This window comes from Hemiscyllium ocellatum, chromosome 27 (assembly GCF_020745735.1).
Source record: "Hemiscyllium ocellatum isolate sHemOce1 chromosome 27, sHemOce1.pat.X.cur, whole genome shotgun sequence".
Classification (NCBI taxonomy): Eukaryota; Metazoa; Chordata; class Chondrichthyes; order Orectolobiformes; family Hemiscylliidae; genus Hemiscyllium; species Hemiscyllium ocellatum.
The window spans coordinates 4,278,739-4,305,289 of NC_083427.1; the positions used below are offsets into that span (position 1 = coordinate 4,278,739).

The 26,551-nt window shown below is 42.8% G+C and overlaps 1 protein-coding gene across 2 annotated transcripts; it reads right to left on the reverse strand.

Annotated features, from left to right (window-relative positions):
- Positions 1 to 498: 498 nt before the first annotated feature.
- LOC132828718 (gastrula zinc finger protein XlCGF49.1-like) lies at positions 499 to 4,081 on the reverse strand. Of its 2 annotated transcripts, XM_060845820.1 has the most exons (3): positions 4,036 to 4,081; positions 3,044 to 3,141; positions 499 to 2,092 (listed from the first exon to the last, which is right to left on the reverse strand). In XM_060845820.1, the coding sequence occupies exon 3, from the start codon at positions 1,999 to 2,001 to the stop codon at positions 1,255 to 1,257; it is 747 nt and encodes a 248-aa protein (XP_060701803.1). In that variant the 5' UTR covers positions 2,002 to 2,092; positions 3,044 to 3,141; positions 4,036 to 4,081; the 3' UTR covers positions 499 to 1,254. The 2 variants fall into 2 exon arrangements, with proteins under 2 accessions (XP_060701803.1, XP_060701804.1); XM_060845821.1 differs by lacking the exon at positions 4,036 to 4,081 and having other exon boundaries at positions 3,044 to 3,206.
- Between the last annotated feature and the right edge of the window lie 22,470 nt (positions 4,082 to 26,551).

The window sequence follows — 26,551 nt, forward strand, 5'->3', positions numbered from 1 at the left end:
GTTGATTGCTGCTTGCTGTCTCTTGAATACAGGAATTATATTTGTGATTTTCAAAATTGATGGGATCTTCACGGAATTGTGAATATTTTGGAAAATTAGAACTAGGGCACGTAGAATCTCCAGCTATCATGTCTCAGATCCCAAGATGCAGGCTCTCAGGTTCTGGGTACATGTCAACCTTTAGTCCTAATCATGATCTCGGTATCCTTTCATTGATGATTGTGATTCTTTCAACTTTCACTCTCCCTTTCATGCCTCGATTTGCTGTTATGTTTGTGATGTTATTTATATACAATGCAGACACCTAAAATTATCTGCTCAACATTTCTGTCAATTCTTTAATACCCAATATTCATTCCCAAACTCATTCCGTAGAAGAATAATACACTTTTCATTTTAGAACACTAGCAGAACCTCGATTTTCATAGTTCTAGCTGGTTTATCTCATACACCCACATCAATTATTTTTTAATTTGATCTAAATTTTTGTTAAATTCATTCTTATCTTCATACGGTTATAACTTTTAAAAAAATTTTAATGCGTTTTTCATGTTCTTAGTTTGGTACAGATGTGCAGTATTCTCCTAGAAACTCTCTTTTACACCAGAAAGTAACTTTGCAGGATGCAATGAAATATCTTGGGGTGTGGCTTAGCGGTTAGCACCGTTGCCTCACAGCACCAGGGTCCCAGGTTCAATTCCAGCCTTGGGTGACTGTCCACGCGGACTTCCTCCCAGTCACAAAGATGTGCAGGCCAGGTGAATTGGCTATGCTAAATTGCCCAAAGTGTTAGTTGCATTAAGCAGAGGGAAATAGGTCTGGGTGGTTTACTCTTCAAAGGGTCGGTGTGGACTAGTTGGGCCGAATGGCCTGTTTCCACACTATAGGGAATCTAATCTTCTTAAACGTTTGACACTATGTCTCATTCAGTCACCTAGGAAATTCCTTCTGCAGTTCAGTTTAATCACTTATGTCTTCATACCCTGGTCCTCACCTTTGACTTCCCAAATCTAGTCTTAGACTGACTTTTCTCTCCCTAATCATGAATGGGAAATTCTATCTTGCAGTGATGATTGTTACTGAGAGGCTGCTTCATTATGAAGACATTAAGTCAAGTCACGCTTGGACAGAAAAATCCAATCACTGCATTTACTTGTGAACTTGCTGCATCTCAATGGGGGGGACAACTGACAGAACTCCTTCCCACACGCAAAGCAGGTGCTGTGTGAACATGCTGATGTGTCAGCAGACAGACTAACACAGTGCGTCCCTCACACACTCTGGACAGGTTAATGGTGGTTTGTGAGCATGCTGATGTGTCAGCAGAGTGGCTAACAGAGTGAATTCTTTGCCACACTCGGGGCAGGTGAAAGGCCCCTTCCCAGTTTGAACGTCCTGGTCTGTTAGCAGCTTGGATGAATGAGTAAATTCCTTCCCACACTTGGAACATATGAACAGTCTCTCCCCAGCGTGAACCCGCTGGTGACTCAGCAGGGAGAATAACTCAGCGAATCCCTTCCCACACTCAGGGCAGGCCAGTTGTTTCGGCTGAGTGTGAATTTTCTGGTGTTGCAGCAATCTGGATCCCCGAGTGAATTCTTTCCCACAGTTGGAGCAGGAGAATGTTTCCCCAGTATGAGTTCGCTGGTGTACAGAGAGATGGGACGATCGCCTGAAACGACTCCCACAGTGAGAACACCTGAATGGCCTTTCATCAGTGTGAACACGTTGATGGGACAGCAGGTTCCCAGAACTTTTAAAGCACATCCCACAGTCTGGACACTTAAAAGGTCTCTCATCAGTGTGAACCCGCTGGTGTCTCAGTAGGTCAGATGACAGGGCAAATCTCTTCCCACAAACTGAGCAAAAGAACGGCTTCTCTCCAGTGTGAGTACGTCGGTGGGTTTCCAGCTGAGATGGATATCTGAATCCTATTTTGCAGTCCACACATTTCCATGGTTTGTCCCCAGTGAGCTTATCAACACTGTTTTCTCCATCCATACTCCAGATTCTTATCAGGCTATGGTAAATTCAGCAACTTTGTCAGCTCTGATGTGACGTTTGCGTTGTAAATCCTCCGTCTTAAAATGTTCTGTGAAATTGAATTAAAGCATAAAAAAGGAACTGAGAGAGAACTCTTGAGAGAACACAGGCAGGTCGTGCAATTAACTGAATGAATGTAGTAACTTGTGGGGCCAGTACATTGAACTCTCCTGAAGTGTTGAGACATCCAAAACTTTGCTGCTTATGGACTATCACCAAGTCTTGTTCACCCAGCACCCTGATTGTCAAAGGTGATTAGTAAGTACCAAAACTTAAAATTGCTCATCCTAGCTTTCCTTCATAGTTGTCATCATCCTATCTCTGTAATCTTTGCACTGGAGTACCTTTGTGCTCATCAAGTTCAGGCCATTTCAGCATTCCCAGTTTTAATTGCAACTTACTTGGTGGCTTTTCCAGGCCTCAAGCCCTGGAATTTCCTTCCTAAACCTCTCCAAGTCTAACTCAAATTTCTCTTAAGATATTTATTAATGTTACCTCTTTGATTAAGCTTTTAGTCACTTGCTCTGACATTTCCTAATGTGGCTCAGTATTAAGTTCTGCTGTATAACGTGTGTGTAAAATTCCTTGGATTGTTTTATTATTTGAAAAGCACTGTACAAGAACATATCATTGTTGCTGACTTGAACATACAATAATGATTCTTCATCATTACTGGGAAAATGGCTGGTAAATCCTTTATATGCAGCATTGTGGGAACACCTTCACCACACCTTAATTGAATAAAGATCAACTTCTCCAGAGCCAACTGGGAACTGAAAATATTTTCTACCTTGCTCATGATGTACAAATGTAAAGAATAACCTTTAAAGATATATCTACATAAAATGGGTTAAAAACATTTACAAGAAATATCTGGCTGAGTCAAGCATTCACTGATCACGAGAAAGTTACAAAACAGAGATTTATGTTTATGGGTAAGAAGGTGTGAGGAAGAAATTTTATGAGTGCTAATATCTTTGAACTTAATGCAGGTACTTACGTTCAAAAGCCGATAAGACTCAGGTTGACTGATACTGGCAGCATTCGATGTGATGCCTGTTTGAAATTTCCTGCCCTCAAAAATCCTCTTTCAATATTCTGTGAAAGTAAATTGCAAAATTATCACTGTCAGTCCAGGATAAGAAATGTGAAGAGCCAAACACTTGAATCAATGAATCCCTTTAGTGCAGTTGAGGCCACTTGGTCCATTGAGTCTTTGCACAGACTCTCCAAAGTCTCATCTCAGCCAATCCCCGTAATCCAGAATTTGCCGTGGCTAATCCACCTAGCCGACACATCTGTGGACTGTTGCAAGAAACTGGTGCATCCAGCGGCAACTCATGCAGAGATGCGTAGAACATATGAATTCCACACAGACAGTCCCTGCTGCTATGAAGGGAGCACTTCCCCTAGTTTGCTGTGTGCAAATCGTACCATTCTCATCCCCTGTAAGACGGCATTCCAAAATGTATTCCAGTAGGAATTCATAACAATCCCTCCTCCTGACGCAGGATGGCCCCACGTGTTGCCAGCTGCACGCTATCCTCATTGCAGGAATCACCTGCATTCAGCATTGTAAATCTCTGTGCTGGACCTTCATGCGACTGAATAAAGCCTTTGGACTCATGGTGCAGGACGAACCATGAGGTAGCAGGAAAGCAGAATTTGCTTCCTTTTGTGCAACCGCACCGCCTTCCCAATCAGACATTGGGCTCATGCAGCTTCATGGACAAGTTGTCAACCCATTCTGAACAATGGGCAGCAAACCCCGCCCACTGTTGCCCCAGAGCACGAGCGGCCGCACATGCGCCCTGCTGCCCAGCTCCCCCACCCCCACAAAGAAGGCTGACGTCACCACGCGGGATAAAATTAAGAGCTGGGACCCAGTTCCCTGCAAACGGCGAGACCGTTTCGGACTTGTAATTCACGGAAGACGCTGACGAAGTCTCTCTCCCCCTGCCGGTCGCTTCCTCCGTCCCGTCTGAACCTCACCCTTTGCGGGACCGACACAAACACAGTCCGCCCTCCGCGGGACCCCATTCCGCGCATGCTCTATACGCTGCAGGGTACGACGCTTGCGTCTCGCTCTGTTTTGTGACCAGGTTGCATTCACCGCCGCACGGAATGCTGGGTTAACAGCTCGCCATTTTATATGCCAATCTAGGTCTAGACTATTTTTTCAGTTTGAAATTCTTGAAAATTATGGATTGAAGTTTAAAATTTTAAGTCTTCAATTTTAAATGTTCTAGATGCTAAATAAAAACGTTCAGAAGCGGCGTTTACAGCGATAATCATTTGAGGCAGAGACTGATGCAATAATAGACACAACATCTTATGTGTTAAGGATCATTGATGTAAGTCGTAGAGTTATACAGCGCGGATACTGCACATTTGAATAAAAAGTATGGATGTCAATATAGGAGAAATCGTTAGTAAATTTGCAGATGACACCAGAACTGGTAGTGTGGTGCACTGTGCAGAAGGTCATGTCAGAGTAGAACGTGACCTCGACTAAGGAGTATCAGATGGAATTTAGTTTAGATAAATGGGAGATGTTGCATTTTGGTAAGGCAAATCAGGGCAGGATTTAAACATTTAATGCCATGGTCCTGGGGAGTGTTGCCGAAGAAAGAGATGATAGTAGGTGCAGGTTTATGGTTCCTTGAAGGTAGACAGGTCACAGGTTGACAGCTAGTGAAGAAGGTTTAGTACAATTGCCTTTATTGGTCAGTGCATAGAGAACAGGAGTTGGTCTCCTTCCTGTCAGCACAACATCGAGGACCAAAGGACCTGTACTGCGCTGCAATGTTCTATGTTCTATGAAGGGTGTTGTTAAATTTGAAAGAATGTAGAAAAGATTAAAAGGATATTACTGGTTCAAAGTTTGTGCGAAGATTTGTAGCTCGGGTGCTTGTTGTAGTGGTTCTGTTTGCTGAGCTGGAAGTTTTTGTTGCAAACGTTTCGTCCCCTGGCTAGGAGACATCATCAGTGCTCTGGAGTCTCCTGCGAAGCGCTTCTTTGATGTTTCTTCCGGTATTTATAGTGATCTGTCCTTGCCGCTTCCGGGTGTCAGTTTCAGCTGTCCGCTGTAGTGCATTCATCCACAAACTCCATCAACAAACACATCGACCTGGACCCAATATACCAACCACTACAGTGGACAGCTGAAACTGACACCCGGAAGCGGCAAGGACAGACCACTATAAATACCGGAAGAAACATCAAAGAAGCGCTTCGCAGGAGGCTCCAGAGCACTGATGATGTCTCCTAGCCAGGGGACGAAACGTCTGCAACAAAAACTTCCAGCTCGGCGAACAGAACCACTACAGGATATTACTGGGTTTGGAAGGTTTGAGCTAGAGGGAGAAGCTGAACAAGCTGGGGCTATTTTCCCTGAAGTGTCAGAGGTTGAGGGGTGATCTTGTAGAGGTTTGTAAAATCATGAGAGGAGTGGATATGTGAATAGCTAATGTCTTTTTTCCAGGGTATGAGTGCCAAAACTAGTGGGCATAGGTGAGAGGCAAACATTTACAAAGACCTAAGGGGCAACATTGTCATCTTGAAGGTTGTACGTGAATGGAATGAGCTGCCAGATGAAGTGGTATATGCTGGCACAACTTGTTTAAAAGACATCTTCATGGGCTTATGAATAGGAATAGCATAGATGGATTTGGGTCAAATGCTGGGAAATGGGGCTAGATTAATTTTGGATATCTGGTCAGCATGGAAGGATTTGACTGAAGGATCTGTCACCACACTGTATCACTCTCTAAGTGACAAAAAGCAGTGAACCCAGCACTGTTCCTTACATCAGACAGATGGACTCAGGCTTCCAGTCTGAAAAACAACTTTCAACATCACCCTCTGCGGCCTAGCACCACAGCCATTTTGTATCCAAAGGCTTGCTCTCCCTGAATACTATGGGGTCGAACCTTGCTAGCCAGTTTACCAAGTGAAACCTTGTAAAATGCTTTGCTGATATCCATACAGACAATACATTGCTCAGCATTCACCATTATTCTTTGTCACTTCTTCAAAAATTTCAGTCAAGTTAATGAGACAGGATTTTCGATGCCCAAAGATATGTTGGCTATCCCTAAACATTCCTTACCTTTTCAAATGGGTGTACAGACCCAGTCCCTCAGAATTTGCTCCAGAAATGTTCTCACCACTGACTTCAGGCTCATCGATCTATTGTTACCTGGCTTTTCCTTACCACCTTTCTTAAAGCATGGTCACTGGCCAGTCGTCCAGCGTCTCATCAGTGACTATTGTTGATACAAATATCTCAACAACAGGCCAAGCAACCACTTTCCTAGATTCTCAAAGAGTTCTAGAATGAACCTAACCAGGTCTAGAGGATTTATCCACCAATAAGCATTTCAAGACATCCAAACCTCCTCCTCTTTGTTTTGGACACTTGTCATTATAAAATTATAAAACACCCATGCCATCTGTTGCATCTGCCCGGTTCTCCAAATTACCATGTGATTTGATTTATTTCCCTGACCTTCTTTTCATACCGTTGCACATTTTTCATGTTCAACTAAACATGTAATTCCCTTTTGGATGCCTCAAGTAAATTTGCCTGCACCAGATTCCTGGGTTGTGCTTTCTATATCCCAACCATGTGCTCTGCCTGAAAAAGTGTTTTTTAACTTGTGTATGTTTAGACTGTTTTACTAATTACTTTCATCTTGCCCTCTAATACCCAATCCATTCATGAGAAGGAACATTTTCCCCTTATTTATTCTATCCAAACTCCTAGGAGTTTGAATGTTTTACTCAGATCTCCTCTTGACTTCTCTCCTCCAGGAAAACAGCCCTAACTTCTCTAATCTATCTTCATGTTTCAAATTCTTCATCCATGGAACTATTATTTTATATCTTCTTATCTCCAATGCTTTTAGTTTCTTCCTAAAATGTGGCATCAGAAACGTATGCAATATTCTACCTGAAGTCAGGTTGGTGCTTCCTTTCAGTTCAACATAATCTGCTTGCTGTCATACTCTATAGCATTTATTAATACATCTTAGGACATTGCAAGCTTGATTGAAAGCTGTCACACTATCACTGATTAAATATAGTCACTCTGGTCCTGCACCTCCTTTACATTTAAGTCCTATAATCTGTATTTTCTTTGCATGCTCATTGAATGAAAACATATCAGCACACACCTCCCCGATGCACAAATGCATCCACCGACTAATTTGTTTAAGTTCCTTTGAAATTCTATAGCATTCAAACCATAGCTTACCAACAACCACTATTGTCTGTCTCCTATCCGTTTCAGAATCCAGTAAGATATTTTGTCATTTCCAGCATGGAATTTGAAAGCAGATTCGTAGAACTTCTGTCTACTTTTAGCTAAAGCCTTTTATGTACCTTCTTGCAGGGCATAGAGATGCTGCTGAACAATATAATATTATCCCAGTTCCACTTTCTTCAGCTTTAAAGTAATGATTGAAATAATCACTTCTACAATTTAAAATAAAATGCACACAACTAGGGGGACTGGAATAGAATAATATGCAGTGTGCACATTGTACAACTAGTATATTGTACAATCAGGATGATAGATCTCACCGTACGTTACACTGCCATCTGTAAGCTTATCATTCTGGAATGCCTTACATTCCTTCTCTTTGATTTACAGGTAAGGTTGGATTTGCGATCAGGCTACGTTATGACGAGCAGTCTGGTACCAGGAAGAGCAGAGGGAGCTTGGAACAAGGCTAGGCAGAAGCTGTAAGAGAATAAGACAGTCAATAAAAATTTATCAAGAATTGCAATGGGAAGAACACCAAAGTAGAAAGTTACGTTCAACTTATAAATTCTGGACAAGTACTGAAGAAGGGTCACTAGACCTGAAATGTTAACTGCTTTCTTTCCATCAATGCTGCCAGACCTACTGAGCCTTTTTCACCAAATTCTGATTTTGTATGAGACTATAAGATGCAGGAATAATAATTCATCCCATCAACTGTATTCTCCGATTTCTCAATGACTGATCTGATGACACTCAACTCCACTTTCCTGTCTCATCCCCATAACTCTTGATTTGCTTAATTATTAAAAAAAACTAGTTATCTCACTGTTGAATGTACTTATCGACAGAGCCCCCAACCGCCCTTTATAATACAGAAGTATCACTCCTGAGAGAGAAGAAAAGACAGCATGTAAACAAACTTGTCCATGCTGACCAAATTGTCCATCCATTCCAACCCCATTTCCCTGCAGCTGGCCCATGTCCTTCTAATCCTATCCTATCTGTGCATTTGTCCACCTCCACCATTTCCATTGGCAGCTCATTCCATATGTGTACCACCCTCTGTAAAAAAGCTGACCTTCAGGTTCCATTTGATCATTTCTCCTCTAACCTTAAACTGATGGCCTCTCGTCCTCTAGATTCCCCAACCCTAGGAAAACCATTGAGTGCCTTCACCTTATCCTTGCCTTCCATGATTTTATACATTTCTATGAGATCCCCTCAGTCTCCTACACTCTCAGAAAAAAAGTCCTATCTTGTCCAACTTCTCCCTGTAACTCAGACTTTGAGCCCCGGCAACATCCTTATAAATTTCTTCCGCACTCTTTCCAGTTTAATAACATCCTTCCGATAGCAAGGTGACCAAAAGTGAACACAATACTCCAACTGCGGCCTCAACACCCCGTATAACTGCAGCATAACTTCCCCAACTTCTGTATTCAATGCCCTGAACGATGAAAGCCAGTGTGCCAAAAGTCTTCTTCACAGCCCTGTCTACCTGTGTCTCCACTTTCAGAGAACCGTGCACCTGAACTCCAAGGTCCCTTTCTCCACTGCATTCGTTAAGGTCCTACTTTTCACCATGCACTCCTATCTTGACTTGACTATCCAAAATGCCAGATCTTACAGCAGGTGGCACAATGCTGCCCCCCAGCGCCAGAGACCCGGGTTCAATTCCTGCCTCAGGCAACTGTCTGAGTCGAGTTTGCACATTCTCCGTGTCAGTGTGGTTTCCTCCTATAGTCCAAAAATGTGCAGGTTAGGGTGAATTGGCCGTGCTCAATTGCCCATAGTGTTAGGTGCATTAATCAGAGGTAAATGGGTCTGGGGGGTTGCTCTTTGGAAGGTCGGTGTGGACTTGTTGGGCTGAAGGGCCTGTTTCCACACTGTAAGTAATCCAAATCATATCATCTAAGTAAACTCCATTTGCCATATTTTGGCCCACTTCCCCAGCTGCAATTTTCAATAACCTTCCTTGCTGACAACGATACCACTTATTTTAGTGTGTTCTGCAAACTTACGAATCATTGATAGAGATAACAAACATCAATGGGGCAAATAGTAAACCCTGAGACACTCCACTAGTCACAGGCCTCCAGTCCGAAAAGCATCCTATTTCTCTCTGCTTCCTACCATCAACCTAATTGTGTATCTAGTTTGCCAGCTCCCCCGATTTCATGTGACCTAATCTTCCAGAGAAGCGTTCCACTTGGCACCTTATCAACACCCTTACTAAAATCCACCATCTTGCCTTCATTAACCTTCCTTGCTATTTCATCAAAGAACTCTCACAAATTTGCGAGGAATGGTCTCCCATGCACAAAGCCATGTTAACTACTCCTAATCAAACCCCATCTTTCTAAATGCATGAAGAGCTTATCAGTTGCACTGATAGCTGAAATCTCCTTCAACTGAAAGCACAGTCAAACCTTAATCATTTCACGTTTAGATGCTCATGTTATTCAGGCCCTGATGTCTCTGTCTGATTTTGATTTAATGTTTGAATTGAGTTTCCTGTCTTTCAATGCTTTGCATTCACTGCCCTAAAAGTTTACAAAACCCATTGCTATCACCAGGGACAAACCTTTCTCTTGGTTTAAGTTTGCTGACTATAAATCCTGCCACCTAACCATCTCAGAAAGGAAGATCATTTGCACTCTTCTCCACCTCACTCCACATTATGTGCATGCACCTGGTGGAATGTTGCCCCCTATAAAGATGTGGCAATAACCCATGCCTGACCTAAAGAAAAAAAAATCATGTATTCTGGACTGTTTGCGACATGTGCGGTATCAGTAGATTCAGATTCAGAATCTGCAGTTACTCTGAATGTTAATGAAGTTTCCCTGACCTATTTGCAGACTTCTTGCCCACTCAGTTTCTCAGTGTCTCACTCATTAAACTTTTCAACAAATGTGACAATCAAGCTAATTTTAATTTTAATTCTAATTCATCAGTAAGCTTACATGGTGAGGAAGGACAGCGACACAGCCGTGAGTATATAGTTCAGGGAATTTGCTGGCAATGTGGCATTCGATGCAAACAGGAAGAGGTACTTTTTGCTTGCTTTTTTATGCTCATATTTTTGTAAGATTTTCTGAACAACATAAATTGAAACCCAGAATCAGGGTTCCAGCAAAAAGAAAATGGAGTGATATGAAAGCATAGTTTCATTGTTTGTTGACAGCTACTAATTTGATTATATGGTACAGGTTACTTTCAGATTGAAGGTAAGTAGGGGAAATATTTGTGGAAGGGTACAATATTTCTGAAAACCAATGTAAGGACAAAATAATTAAAAGAGAGATGCAAGGCTAAGAAACATGTTGTAACTACATGGTATGGGAACTGGAACTCCATTCTGGTTCATAGTGACCAAGTCTTGGAAGCCAGTCAAAACTGCAAATACTATAAATCTGAAACAAATACACAAATAGCTAGAAAATCTCAGAAGATCTGGCAGCAGCTGTGGAGAGAGACCAGAGCTTACATTTCCGATCGAATGATCCTTACTCAGAACTGATAGCTCTGATTTCTCTCCACAGCTGCTGGCAGACCTGCTGAGATTCTGTAGCAAGTCTTGGTGCTTGGGAGTTGATGAACCGGAGTCTGAGCTCCGAATACTGCGACACACTAGGGAGGTAGAGTGTTACCTGCATGCTGAGTTTCAGGAGGTAGTCATACTGCCTAGATTAACAAACTCGATTCAGTCAGGGACAGGAGGGTGCGAGTATGAGCGAGGCATGAATATGGTGATGTTCAGGTCAGTTGTGACCTCAGAATCATGGAGTTGTACAGCACAGAAACCGACCCTGCTGTCCAACTCGTCCATGCAATATCCTAAATTAGTCTAGTCCCACTTGCCAGTATATTGCCCATAACCATCTAAACACTTGGTTTTCATGTAAGATGCCTTATAAGTATTGTAATTGTACCAGTCTCCACCACTTCCTCTTGTAGGTCATTCGCCTCTTCCCATTTCCTGGGAAAAAGCCCTTGGCTATTTGCCCTATCCATGCCCTTCATGATTTAAAAACCTCTGATACTTCAGGGGAAAAAAAACCCTTCCTATTCCACATCTCCCTGTAAACCAAATGCTCCATCCCTGGCAACAGCCTTGTAAATCTTTTCTGCACCCTTTCAAGTTGATCAACATATTGTCTATAGCACAGAGATTTGAAAGCAGTATTCCAAAAGCGACCTTGTCAAACGGCTGAGCAGAATCAAAGAGATGAATGGCATATTCCAGACTCTTATTCAGATGTTCATGCGCATGGTCATACTGAAGCTTTCCACTCAGATGTAAGCATGGAAAGTAGACCTATAAGTAAAGGGTTAGACTTTGGACTGAATTCAGTGCGGCCTGTGAGCAACACTTGTTAAAAAAAAACTTTACCAAATGGCTGCTTATGAGGTGAATCAGTGTCACCAACAGAACCAGAGCTTAAGTTAGAAAAACAATTGACTTCAACTCATTTCAAAGGGAGAGAAATGAAAAATGAAGAACTGGAGAAACTGGAGATGAATGGGGAGGATGTGGTATAGGACACAGACCCCAAATAAATCCTCCCTAGGCCGGTCTTTGTAGCTGGGATCACTGCAGGTTTGCAGCTGCCATCCTTGCTTCTTGGGGTTCACAATGCATGCCCAATTGTCTCGGTTGCTTATCTATTGCTTCTTGTTGTCATCATAATTGACAAAGAAACACTTACATGCTTTTGGAAATGCTGGAATGATGCCTTGCTAACCAAGGCCAAAGATGTTAATGTTTATCAGCAAAACATGTGGAATTCCTGAAATAGCCCTGCTCGAGTCCAAACATAACTATTAATGATGACTACATTAGGTCATTTATTCAGGTCAAACATTTCATGTCAATGTTGTGACTGTCACTTTTATTTCATTAACGCCATGATTTTCTCACCAGACTGTTATGGAACAATTTATTAAATCATTTTCTCCATGTTCATTGTAGCAATACTATTACCAACATTCTAAAGACCTCAACCAAAAATAAAAAGGTCACAGAAAATCTTGGAGATGATTATCTCTCAATAAATCTGGGCAAGCTTTCCTGAATTAACAAACAATTGTCAGAATGCCTGTTAACTGTTTACCAAATTGCTATTTTTCAACCATTTCCTCCTGCTGAGGTTAAACTAACCAGCATTCGATGCTGCTGTTAATCTTTCTCTGATGGTGAGTGTAGATTTGATATTATTTGTCAGGAACTGTGATGTACATTAGTGAATGATTAAGTCGCAACTACTGTACAATTTAAGGACATCTGATAAAGAACTTGATAATTAAATTTCACACGATAAGTGACCAATCGCAAATGGAGATTTATAAGTGAATTACTAATGCAGACCAGTCAGTTCTATGGGTATTTCATAGAATCCCTACAGTGTGGAAACAGGCCAGTTGGCCCAAGAAATACACAACAAACCTATGAAGAATAACTCACCCAAACTTAGAACATAGAACATAGAAAAATACAGCACAGTACAGGCCCTTCGGCCCTCGATGTTGCGCCAATCCAAGCTCACCTAACCTACACTAGCCCACTTTCCTCCATCTGCCTATCCAATGCCCGTTTAAATGCCCATAAAGAGGGAGAGCTGCAAATGTGTTGCTGGTCAAAGCACAGCAGGTTAGGCAGCATCTCAGGAATAGAGAATTCGACGTTTCGAGCATAAGCCCTTCATCAGGAATAAGAGAGAGAGAGCCAAGCAGGCTGAGATAAAAGGTAGGGAGGAGGGACTAGGGGGAGGGGCGATGGAGGTGGGATAGGTGGAAGGAGGTCAAGGTGAGGGTGATAGGCCGGAGTGGGGTGGGGGCGGAGAGGTCAGGAAGAGGATTGCAGGTTAGGAGGGCGGTGCTGAGTTGAGGGAACCGACTGAGACAAGGTGGGGGGAGGGGAAATGAGGAAGCTGGAGAAATCTGAATTCATACCTTGTGGTTGGAGGGTTCCCAGGCGGAAGATGAGGCGCTCCTCCTCCAGCCGTCGTGTAGTTGTGTTCTGCCGGTGGAGGAGTCCAAGGACCTGCATGTCCTCGGTGGAGTGGGAGGGGGAGTTAAAGTGTTGAGCCACGGCGTGATTGGGTTGGTTGGTTCGGGCGGCCCAGAGGTGTTCTCTGAAGCGTTCCGCAAGTAAGCGGCCCATCTCCCCAATATAGAGGAGGCCACATCGGGTGCAGCGGATGCAATAGATGATGTGTGTGGAGGTACAGGTGAACTTGTGACGGATATGGAAGGATCCCTTGGGGCCTTGGAGGGAAGTGAGTGTGGAGGTGTGGGCGCAAGTTTTACATTTCCTGCGGTTGCAGGGGAAGGTGCCGGGGGTGGAGGTTGGGTTGGTGGGGGGTGTGGATCTGACAAGGGAGTCACGAAGGGAGTGGTCCTTGCGGAACGCTGATAGGGGAGGGGAGGGAAATATATCCTTGGTGGTGGGGTCCGTTTGGAGGTGGCGGAAATGGCGGCGGATAATACGTTGTATGCGCAGGTTGGTGGGGTGGTAGGTGAGAACCAGTGGGGTTCTGTCTTGGTGGCGGTTGGAGGAGCGGGGCTCAAGGGCGGAGGAGCGGGAAGTGGAGGAGATGCGGTGGAGGGCATCGTCGATCACGTCTGGGGGGAATCTGCGGTCCTTGAAGAAGGAGGCCATCTGGGCTGTGCGGTGTTGGAATTGGTCCTCCTGGGAGCAGATGCGGCGGAGACGAAGGAATTGGGAATATGGGATGGCGTTTTTACAGGGGGCAGGGTGGGAGGCGGTGTAGTCCAGGTAGCTGTGGGAGGGAGAGTCCACCACTGCTACTGGCAGGGCATTCCATGAACTCACGACTCACTGAGTAAAGAATCTACCCCTAACATCTGTCCTATACCTACCACCCCTTAATTTAAAGCTATGCCCCCTCGTAATAGCTGATTCCATATGTGGAAAAAGGTTCTCATGGTCAACCCTATCTAAACCCCTAATCATCTTGTACACCTCTATCAAGTCACCCCTAAACCTTCTTTTCTCCAATGAAAACAGCCCCAAGTGCCTCAGCCTTTCCTCATACGATCTTCCTACCATACCAGGCAACATCCTGGTAAACCTCCTCTGCACCCGTTCCAGTGCCTCCACATCCTTCCTATAGGATGGCGACCAAAACTGTTCCCTTCCCCTACATGTCCCCTGACTAATGCATCTAACCAATGCATCCCTGCACACTATTGGCAATTCAGCATGGTCAATTCACCTAGTCTGCACATCTTTTGATGGTAGGAAGAAATGGGAGTATCTGGAGGAAACCCATGCAGACATGTGGAGAATGTACAAAGTCCACACACAATTGCCTGAGTTGGATTTGAACCAGGGTTTAACATTGAAATTAGCATCAATCAACATTCAAGGAAAAGAGTTTCAGTACTCCACTACTACAGATTTCTAGCATCTCTTGTGAATGGCCTGGCACTAATTCTCAGATTGTATTCCCAGTTCCAGAATCTCCCATCAATGGAAATAGTTTACCTTTATTTAACCTGTTTTTCACTGTTAATATCTCAAATACCTTGATTGGATCACACCATAACATTACAAATCATAAGAAATAAATGTCTAATTTGTCTAACCTGTTCTCATAACTTGACCCCTGAAATGCAGGTATTATTCTTGCAAGCCTGCATTGAGTACCATCCTCCCGAGAGTGTGGTGCCCAGACTGGTTTCCAGCTTTCTAAGTGGGATCTAAACACGATTTTGTATAACTGCTGCATAACATTTGCATCATCCCTTTTCTTCAGCCCATTGGATATGAAAACCAGCATTCTATTAGCCTGCTTGACGAATTTCTGCACATATTGATGGCATTTTAAGGAACCATGCACCAGAACCCCCCAAATCGCTTTGGACATCCATTGAATTTAATATTTTGCCTTCTATAAAACATCCAGATCTGCGCAGAAACTAGGAATAAATGCTTTATAAAAGGCAGGTTCCCTGAAAGGGTGAGGTCACAGGAAATCTGTCACATGACATTCTTTATATCTCAAGTGATGGACATTATGTGATGCTTTGAGATGCAATAACACATTAAAATTAAATCTTCATTAAACAAAACAGTTCAGTATTAAATTATCCAGTTAAGACAGCATTCAGTACATTATCATCCATTACATTTCCCTCCAGTTAGTAGCTTCTCCATTCTAGTGGACCTGGGCTACAGATTTCACATCCATATGCATGGAGTTAATTACCGACGTTTTGCTGGTTCCCATTTCCTATTTGAGGGGTATGAGAATGCTCTCTTTGCTGAGCAACCCCTCTCCAGCTTTACAACCTTCCCAGCTTTTGCAGCCCAAGTTCCCTCCTCTGTAACTCCTGCCTCACATTGCATTCACATTTCCAACGTTGTGGTTTACACATTTCTGCTCCAATTACAGGCTGTTTGTTCCACATGTTCGCTGTTGATAGGCTCGCCAGAACTTCTGTCCAATCTCCTACCTTTCTCTGATTGGGTGTCACAATGATCGAATTTTCTTAAAATGTCCATGGGTTTCAGAGATAAATTTGCATTCTGCCATGTGTTTGACTGTTGCAGATCAGTTGGAATAATAGGGTGACTTTTTAAATCCTGCTGGTTGATCTTTGGTCACTTTGATTGTCATATTGATTGTCATAACCTATGATCCTCTGCACTTTTGGAATCACATAATTAATCTGAAGAGCCTCTTCTTCCGATTGGCTGAATCAGTTGAAAATTAAGCATAAATGGCTTTCCTACAAAACGTTGCATCGCTCATGTGGGAAACGTCCATGTGCGTAACAGACTATGAAGTCTTAGAGGAGACACCTGCAGATCTCTGAAAGAACTCAGAAGCAATTAAAAAAAGCATCACTGATGTGAACTTAACTCCAATCTGGTCAACTGTCCATGATGTCTTCCTCCAGGTATCAGCAGATTTGTGTACAAACATTCAAATAAGTCTGAGCCTCCTGAGACAGAGTTGCTGAGACATATCCAGAAAGCTGATCCTCAATCATGTATATTATGCTGGGGGATATTACCTTCAGTAAGTTCGAGCTGTGTTCATATCCCTCCTTGGTGAGCAATGATGCTAGTAATTTTGATGTCAGTCTTGCTCAACTAGTTGTTAATCAGAAGTCCACATGAGAACTGCAGAAGGTGCTCCCATGCCTCCGAGAAGTACAGGTAAAGTAAAACAAAGTTCCAAATTGACACTGGAGATTTTAAAGTAAACTCTAAAGCAATTAAATTAACCCACTGAACAAGACCTGTGAGCAAAATGTCTGAACTAGTTTCAATATTTCGAAAGCTTCCTAACCTGAATTCCAAACCCACTTGATGCATGTACAGCGCATCCCCGTGGTGACCCTGGTGAGTTTCAGATACACCTGTACCAAAGCACTTTGACCCAGAATGCAGTTTATTGGTTCAGTTGATTGCCCTTTGTCATCCCAATTCAAATATGCCGACATCATTCAACTGGCAGCCCTTAAAACGTACATTAGTTAATGATTTTTGTCAGAATGTCGACAGGCTGCAACTTTACCTTGTTGAACTCCTAACACCTACCATTCTGTTACCTACTATTATAAATTGTTGTCTCCACATTTATAATGAAACTGACCACGTTGACTTGTTTTTTTTTAACATTAGATTACTTACAGTGTGGAAACAGCCCCTTCGGCCCATCAAGTCCACCTCCGAAGAGCAACCCATCCAGACCAATTCCTCTACATTTACCCCTTCACCTAACTCTAGGTAATTTAGCAAGGCCAATTCACCAAACCTGCATGTTTTTGGACTGTGGGAGGAAACCGGAGCAAACCCACGCAGACACGGGGAGAATGTGCAAACTCCACGCAGATAGTTGTCTGAGGCAGGAATTGAACCCATATCTTTAGTGCTGTGAGGCAGCAGTGTTACCCACTGTGCCACCCACACTGCAAGTACGTACTGCTTCCACCTGGAGGCACTGCTGAACCTTAGTTTTCCTTCAAACAAAGACAGAATTCATCCAGAAAAGTGATCATTCTTCAATAATAAGTTATACATTACCGAGCTCATCTGCTTGTGCAGCATAAAACATTAACTAAGAACTTCGCTAATTAATTTTGTGATGTTGTACAGTTTTCACTGTACTCTTGTACCCTTACTTGACTACACATGACAATTAGGCCTACATCTAAATGCAGATATTTCTATAGACGCATGGAAGTAAAATTAAGTCAAAAATGTGACCATAAGGTCGGAATTAATGACTTTGAAACGTAGTGAAATATATCTGCATTAAAGATGCAGTTATCCCCATTGGCTTCAACTGCAGACTGGAGTTGTTTTTTACTCCAGGTATGCAATGGCATATTAGCTAATAAAAATGTACAACTTTGCACTACAAGTAACATTAAAGGAACCGTGGAAGTCTGAGAAAGAAGAAAGGAACAGTCAGAGGAACAATGGGACCAATTTGGTACGAAAATAATTTGATGAAAACATTAGACATAAGTCAGCAACTGGAGTAGACTCAAAGCGTCAGGGGCCGAGCTTGACTCCATCCTCTGATGTCTGCGTGGAGTTTGCATGTTCACTCTGCATCTGCACGAGTTTCCGCTGGCTGCCAACTTTCCCTCCAATCGTTCAAAATTGTGCAGGTCAGGTGGATTAACCATCAGGAATGCAGGGTTAAAGGGATATTGAAGTGGGTCTGGTTGGGATGCTTTCCAGAGAGTTTGTGTGGACCCGATGGGCCGAATGCCATGCTTCCACAGTGTAGGAATTCTATGAATTGAATGAACACTCTGGCTCTGTGTTCGTGAATTAAAAACGTTGGTAACCTTAAAATAAAGAAGTAGCTTCTAATACAGACAAATTGGATAATAAGAAAGTATATAAGAATAAATAAATGATTGATACAGCTGAAAGTAGTCAGATAGATACAGCTAGTTTGATGAGTAGAAGCAAGGATAGAAATATGAGAGTCGAGTTACAATCTTTCAACTCTCCTTCAATCCTGGTGTCGTGACAGATGATTGGAGCATTGAATACATCATATATTTGAAGATAAAATGAAGCAATAAAATAAGGAATAATGGGCCAATCTCCAAAATGCCACAATTGGGGGGGGGTGGAGGTTGGGGTCTGTGGGTTGGGGGTAGGTATGGAAAACATGATCATGATAGAAATAATTTTCACTCAGAAAATCATGAGGTAATAAATGGCAGCTTACCTGGCTTTGTTAAAGACAAAACCTAGCAAAATTTGATTGAGTTGATGAGTCAAATGAACAAAGAAGGCACTCCTGTTTATATTATATATGTGGATTTAATAAGATGTCTCTTACCACTCTTACATTTAGCAAAATTGAAGCCCATTAGATTAACAAGTCCTGGCAGTCACAGTGTTGATACAAAATTGGCTACGGGACAGAAAAGAGAAAATGATGGTGAAGGGACAATTTACAGATTGAAGGGACGTATGTTGTGGTGTCCTTTGGGTATTCAGATGCTCTTTTAACATGGGTGCAATTTCAAAGTTTGCAGGTGACGCACACTGTACAAATATAGGAAACGGTGGGATAGATAATAGCAAACTTCAGAAGGACATAAACGGCAGAAATTTGCAGGTATACAACAAGTCTGAGAAGCATGGAAATGCATTTTGAAAAGAAGACTGAGAACAGGTGATTTAAACTAAACGGTGCACTATGTTTGCCTTAAATGCTATTACCTTAATAAAAACCGCACAAATTTTGAGAGAATTGAATCATTTGATTTTGTAATCATGTAGGTTCTTGGGTAATGTTGCAGAACAGGAGCTCAGGTGCATAATTCTTTGAAATTTGCCTTCTAGGTCGACAGGGTGGTTAAGCAGGCATTTACCATGCTGGTATTCATTGCTCAGAAATTTTGAGTATAGGAGTTGAGGCGTCATGTTGAGGTTTACAGGGTGTTGGTGAGTTGTCTTGTGGAACACTGTGTGTGGTTCTGGTCGCTTTCTTATAAGAAGAATATTATTAAACTGCAGAGGCTTCAGAAGAGATTGTTCAGGACGTTGCTAGGAATGAAGGGTTTGATTATAAAGAGAGGCTGGATTGGCGGGGACATTTTCACGGTAGTAAATGCGGTTGAGAGGTTTATATAATCGTGAAGGACATAGATAAGGTAAATAGTGGATTTCTTTTCCCTACAGCCATCGAGTCATCTAGATTTAGAGCACAGAAACTGACCCTTTTGACCAACTCGTCCGTGCAGAGCACATATCGAAAATTAATCGAGTCTGATTTACCAGCATTTGGCCCATATTCCTCTAAAACCTTCCTCTTCATTTTCCCATCCAGATGCCTTTTAAATTATAATTGTACTGCCCTCCACCACTTACTCTGGCAGCTGATTCCATACACACACCACCCTCTCGTGAAAAGATTGCCGTTAGGTCCCTTCTAAAGCTTTTCCCTCTCAACTTCAACCTCTGCTCTCAGTTTTAAACTCTCCTGATCCGGGAAAAGGATCCTAAAGTATGGGAGTGCAAAGCAAGGGAGCAGATGTCAAAAATGAGAATAGAAAGTTTTAAGAAGGACGAGGAGCAAATTTCGCTGGCAGAGAAATTGATTAGTGTGCTGTTAAATTGAAATCCCACCAACCACCATGGTGGAAAGTGACTGAGGAAACCGAAAACATCACCCGGGTCTCTATAGATTGCAACACCACTCAAGAAATCTTTCGTTCTCAGCCTGGTGCAACAACGTGTCCGAGAAGTTCAGGCGATTGACTGCTAACTTAGCACATTATTTGCACGTTGGTTCAAATAGCACTTTCGTCACTATTTCATTGAATGTATAACTCAATGTTATTGCGGTGTGTTTGCGTAGCTTTTGAAAGAGCTAGAAGCTTCTTGTTGACTTATCACACTGGAGCTGCAAATGTGTCGCTGGTCAAAGCACAGCAGGCCAGGCAGCATCCCAGGAACACCTTCCATCCCGACCTGAAATTCACCTGGACCATCTCAGACTCCTCCCTCCCCTTCCTAGACCTCTCCATTTCTATCTCGGGTGACCGACTCAACACAGACATCTATTATAAACCGACTGACTCCCACAGCTACCTGGACTACACCTCCTCCCACCCTGCCCCCTGTAAAAATGCCATCCCATATTCCCAATTCCTTCGTCTCCGCCGCATCTGCTCCCAGGAGGACCAATTCCAACACCGCACAGCCCAGATGGCCTCCTTCTTCAAGGACCGCAGATTCCCCCCAGACGTGATCGACGATGCCCTCCACCGCATCTCCTCCACTTCCCGCTCCTCCGCCCTTGAGCCCCGCTCCTCCAACCGCCACCAAGACAGAACCCCACTGGTTCTCACCTACCACCCCACCAACCTCCGCATACAACGTATCATCCGCCGCCATTTCCGCCACCTCCAAACGGACCCCACCACCAGGGATATATTTCCCTCCCCTCCCCTATCAGCGTTCCGCAAGGACCACTCCCTTCGTGACTCCCTCGTCAGATCCACACCCCCCACCAACCCAACCTCCACCCCCGGCACCTTCCCCTGCAACCGCAGGAAATGTAAAACTTGCGCCCACACCTCCACACTCACTTCCCTCCAAGGCCCCAAGGGATCCTTCCATATCCGCCACAAGTTCACCTGTACCTCCACACACATCATCTATTGCATCCGCTGCACCCGATGTGGCCTCCTCTATATTGGTGAAACAGGCCGCTTACTTGCGGAACGCTTCAGAGAACACCTCTGGGCCGCCCGAACCAACCAACCCAATCACCCCGTGGCTCAACACTTTAACTCTCCCTCCCACTCCACCGAGGACATGCAGGTCCTTGGACTCCTCCACCGGCAGAACACAACAACACGACGGCTGGAGGAGGAGCGCCTCATCTTCCGCCTGGGAACCCTCCAACCACAAGGTATGAATTCAGATTTCTCCAGTTTCCTCATTTCCCGTCCCCCCACCTTGTCTCAGTCGGTTCCCTCAACTCAGCACCGCCCTCCTAACCTGCAATCCTCTTCCTGACCTCTCCGCCCCCACCCCACTCCGGCCTATCACCCTCACCTTGACGTCCTTCCACCTATCCCACCTCCATCGCCCCTCCCCCTAGTCCATCCTCCCTACCCTTTATCTTAGCCTGCTTGGCTCTCTCTCTCTCTTATTCCTGATGAAGGGCTTATGCTCGAAACGTCGAGTTCTCTGTTCCTGGGATGCTGCCTGGCCTGCTGTGCTTTGACCAGCGACACATTTGCAGCTGTGATCTCCAGCATCTGCAGACCTCATTTTTTACTATCACACTGGAGAGCGTGTTCTTCAGTGAAAAATCGAACGAAGATTGGAAACCATGTTCTAAACTTTAATGAAAAGTGGATTCAATTATAGTAATGAAAGGCAACAAGAATCTTTCTCTTTCCCTGTCTACCTTCTACGATTGGGTTCTGCACAATCCAATGCAAGATCACCAAGAACGACCAGGAACTAGAGAGCAGAAGCAAAGATTTATCATGTGGGCAGGGGAGTTTTTTCAGAATGGATTCAGCAAAGCAGGTTGAGAGATTTGACTGTGTCACAAATTTTACAATATACTTAAATGAGGCAGAGAAATGCAAAGCATTCCCATGAACTGATTGTGCAGAAATTATGGATAAATTGACATTTTTCAGAAAGAAACAGAGGGGAGATGGGATAAGAACATTTTCACGTGGTGATGTTCTTGAACTTGCAGGCTCTGACGGTGTTTGCAAAAGGTCACAGTAATTGTTTTGAAAACGATCAGCATTTGAGAGGAAGATCACGCAAAGATAGAACAGATGAATGTGTGTGACCTGATTGCTGCAGTTAAAGACACAGAACACCAGGTTATATGCCGACAGGTGCTTTCAAATGAAATGTTGACCTGTATCCTGGTGTTGTGTGATTTTTAACTTTGTTCTCCCCAGTCAAGCACCAGCTCCTCCACATTCTTATTGTTGTAGATAGCAAGCATGAAGTCAATGGGTTGAATGGCCTACTCTGTTCCGTCAGGACTCTGACTCTTTGGTATCACATCTCCTTGTATTCTAAACCTTGGAATTCAATTGTCACTCATTCCAAGGCTATTGGATCATTTATTTTATTTGTCAGAATTGAATACAGCTCTGCAATCGTAATGTCAGTATAGTTTGGTCATCTTGGTGCATTTCTATTCTCACTGATAGCTGAAACTTTCTCCCACCAAAAGAACAAATGAACCTTAATCCTTCATATTTAGATGGTGATGACGTTGAGGCCCTAATGAATCGAATGCCTTCTGATGTAATGTTTGATCTGAGTTTCCTGTGTGTTAATGCTCTGCTGTCACTGTCCCACAAGTTTATGAAATTCCATCAATGTCGGCCCCTGACAGAAATTCAGAAGAGACAAACATTTCTCCTGGTTTGCCTTTGCTGACAAGGAATCCTCTCCTTCTAACACTTTGAAAAATAATGTTCACATACTGTCTCCTTCTTGCAGGCAAATGTTGGAATGAATGTGAAGCAGCGTCAGAGAGCCAGCATGGACTGAAACCCAAGAGTTGTATTGAGGAATAGTAGGGTGCCCTTTCATAAGATTCAGTGTTACTGAGAACATTGGGAATCATGCTAGTCACTTTTTTTTAAACAATTCTCATATCCCAGATCATCAAAATGTTTTGAGGTGCGATTATTCACAAGATTGACGTGCTGAGACCAGACATCGCTTGGTTTTCACCATATTTTCCTGCTTGAATCACTTTTTGCCCCTTTAATTCCACGTGTCTGTACAGCAAGTGTTGGTTCATCTTCAGGGACTGCTGATCACCATACATTAGATAAAGCAGGAAAATTCAAGAGCACAGCCTAATCGAAATGACATACATATGACTTTGAAAAGTGATGTACAATCTACATTGCTGAACTCAAATTGCATTTTACTGTGATCACGACTTAAATCAATTAAACACTACTGACAGGGGAAATTTGAACAATTTCTTCAGTTGCTGCCTGAATTTATTCTGGGTTCCTGCATAAATAAATGGGTTGATGCAGGAACTCAAAAGCTGAAGTATAAACCCACCTTCCTCAAGAATAAAATTTGAATCATTGTAATTCGAACCTGAGAAATACCTAACGTTCAAAATTTGAACATTGAGGAAAGTCAGGAGAACCAACAAATACGAGAGGAGGAAACTGCCCGAAATGGTGAAGAGCAAAACAATGGACTTCTTCCGTTTTTCCATCTCTGGGTCACTCTGATTCTCTCCATTGCGCCTGGCCCGGAGTCTCCTGCGGGCTCTACTGGCCAATAAAATGTGCCTGACAGTGAGGGCATTCAGTAGCAAAATCATAATGAATGGAAGACAAGGGTTTAATATTGCTATTATCCAGTCGAATGCAACCCAACTGGGTGAGGTATAATATATTGATTTGGTGTTGCAATACCAAGGTATATTGTTCATGATAAAGGAAGGCTCATAAGTAAAGTACAAAGGGATGTTTCTAATGCAGCTCAGAGTGCAGACAGTTGCTATAATCACAGCTGCAACCTTTTCAGTGCAATATTTTCTTTTCAGTTTCTGGCAACAAATGGCAATGAATCGATCCAAAGTGAAAGCGACAGTTACCCAGACAGAAGAATCTCTGACTCCATAAAGTAATGCAAGAGTGGCACTGCAGACTGGGGTGATGGACAGGAACGGCATTGTGAAATAAATGCGCACAAGCCGGTTTAATATCACAGCTGTGATAATGACTAGGAGATCCGTCACCGCCATGGACACCAGGTAATATGCAATGCATTTGGAAAGGCCACAACTCTCTCTTGACAGGATAACAATCACTGAAATGTTAGCTATAAAAAAGAGATATAATGAGTGAATGTATGATATTGATCAATGTAGATGTAGCCAAAGGAAGACACAAACTAACATTTGGAAATGCACAACTTCCTGGAAACAATTACAAAACAGAAATTGGTCCATACTTTGCACTGAAACTGTTTCTATTCATCATCTGTAATTGGCAGCGAACTGTCAGTAGTGTGTAATATGGGCAATATTATCAGTTTTGACATTTTCTCTTTACAATTCAGTCGCAGGAAATGCAGTCTGTTCTGCCCTTGGAATATTTATACAGAGGAACAAAAGCAAAAGTAATCCAAAGCATTGGCAGATTGAAGAAGCAGCATTAGTATATGTCCACCAAGAAAATGGCCATAAAGAAACAGACGACATTGAATGTAAAGAAATCATAAGACTTTCACATTGGTGCAGATAAACAGGAAGAGGTCACTCTAAGAGAAATGAAGACTCACTTCAAAACAGAAGGAAACTCGAGATTGTACTCGGTAATGATCTCCAGCTAATGCAACATTCTTTAGTGACAGACCCTAAAGCAATAGAATAGATGAAGACCAGGTGTAGCTCTGTTGGAAATGTTCTTTCTTTTTATACGAATGATTTTGGCTTCAAATCCGACTTCAAGACATCAGTACTGTTTGAGTATTGCAGTGCTCAGGGTGTTGTGTTTGTGCCAACCCAATAAATGGAAGATGTGAGGAATAAGCATCAAATAGAAAATCTAACTGAACTATTAAGAAGCTGCTGTTAGTATTCCATCAGATGCACTAAGCAGTGCACCACAGTAAAACTCAGCAACCTCATTACCTGTGCAGGCTGATAAAAACAATTTTGCCGTGTGATAAATAATTGACAGTTATAATGCTCAAAACACAATCGAAGTGCAATTAAATAGTCGTACCATTGAGATAATTCATGCAGATTAGGAACACAACAATGCACCATTTCTGAGTTTTGATGCTAACAAAAACCCATAAAAAGTAGGTTGGGCGGGAATTGATTCTGCTCAAAGAAAAGGATTGCACGATCAATGTAAACAAGTTATGCAATTGAAAATGACGCTGTTAATGAAGAGAAAATAAGATAGAAATTCATTGGACACATTTTGTTGGTGAAATGGAACATTAATGCCCTTGAAAGGACGGGAGACATTCTAACCCAACGAATGTAAAATAGCCATACCCCTATTGGACCATAGGGTTGTTCTTTCAATAGAGAGAGAGACGACTCATAATGATTTAACCTGAAGGTCATTAGTCTAAAGGCAACAAAAAAAGGCTGAGAAGGAGTCCTCCATGGTACACCCAGCCAGCGCAGGTACTGAAGTGAAAACCCACCGTCCAGCCAACTGCGTTAACTGACTCTGTCAAAGTTGCGTACCCCAAATTGACAATTCCACAGATTATCACCAAAGTGCTGGACTAAATACCAAATAGACTATTAGTTTATTGGAACTGCAGTATTGATAACTGAGAGAATGTATTAAAAATCCTATTTAATAACTGAAGAATATCCTTTACCTGGAACTCCAATAGTTGCTAGGATTGCATAGTAAATAGCAAACACCAGCCCTTTCGGTAATCCATGCATTTCTGTCTCAATCTGCAGAAGTGTTTATCCCTACAGTGATAGATAACCGCATTTATACCTGATGCCAAGCTCCAGGGACACAATCAAATGCATTGGGTGTTTGCAATGATTACTCCAATTGAAAGAATCAGATTAGAGATTCTTGTTCCAAGCTCATCTTCAATTTTGATGGATACAAATTTTGGGCACTGATACTGCTCCAAAGCACTACAGGATGTAATCTCCCTAATGGGAAAAAAAAGAAACAGGCTGTTACAAATGTACAGGAGGACCTTTTGCGTGAAATACCCTTGTCTGTGAAAAAGATATCTTTGACCTGAGATACTTTATTTGATTGGAATATGCTGCCATGTTTCCTCTCATGATCATTATTCAGTCCATGCAATTAGTGGTTAGGGTACAAGGCGGGTTCAAGTACTTCTGAAAATCTATAAGTACATCAAAGCAACAGTCTATGCACGGATTATGGGCATGTCCGTTATATTTCACGATGCGTTCAGAATGTCAGTTAGCTTTTGCAGTGCAGACTGGACCACGTGGGAATCGTTATCTTATATTCTGACACGTCAAGAACATCCTGTTTGGATTGAATTCAACATGAGCCGGTTTAAATCAGCAGTTATATCAGAACTGATATTTCCTGCTTTCTGCCTGTTCATTCATAGTGAGTAAAATCTGTTCAGTGTGATTATATTTAACTTAAATTGTTCCAGTGCATACTTTTGCAATCTGTCCGCATAGGACCGTGTCATTATAGTTATCTTCACCCAGGGAGTGGCGT

Coding starts and splice junctions, on each gene's coding strand:
- LOC132828718 (XM_060845820.1), bottom strand. CDS start 2,001: ATGGATGGAGAAAACAGTGTTGATAAGCTCACTGGGGACAAACCATGG.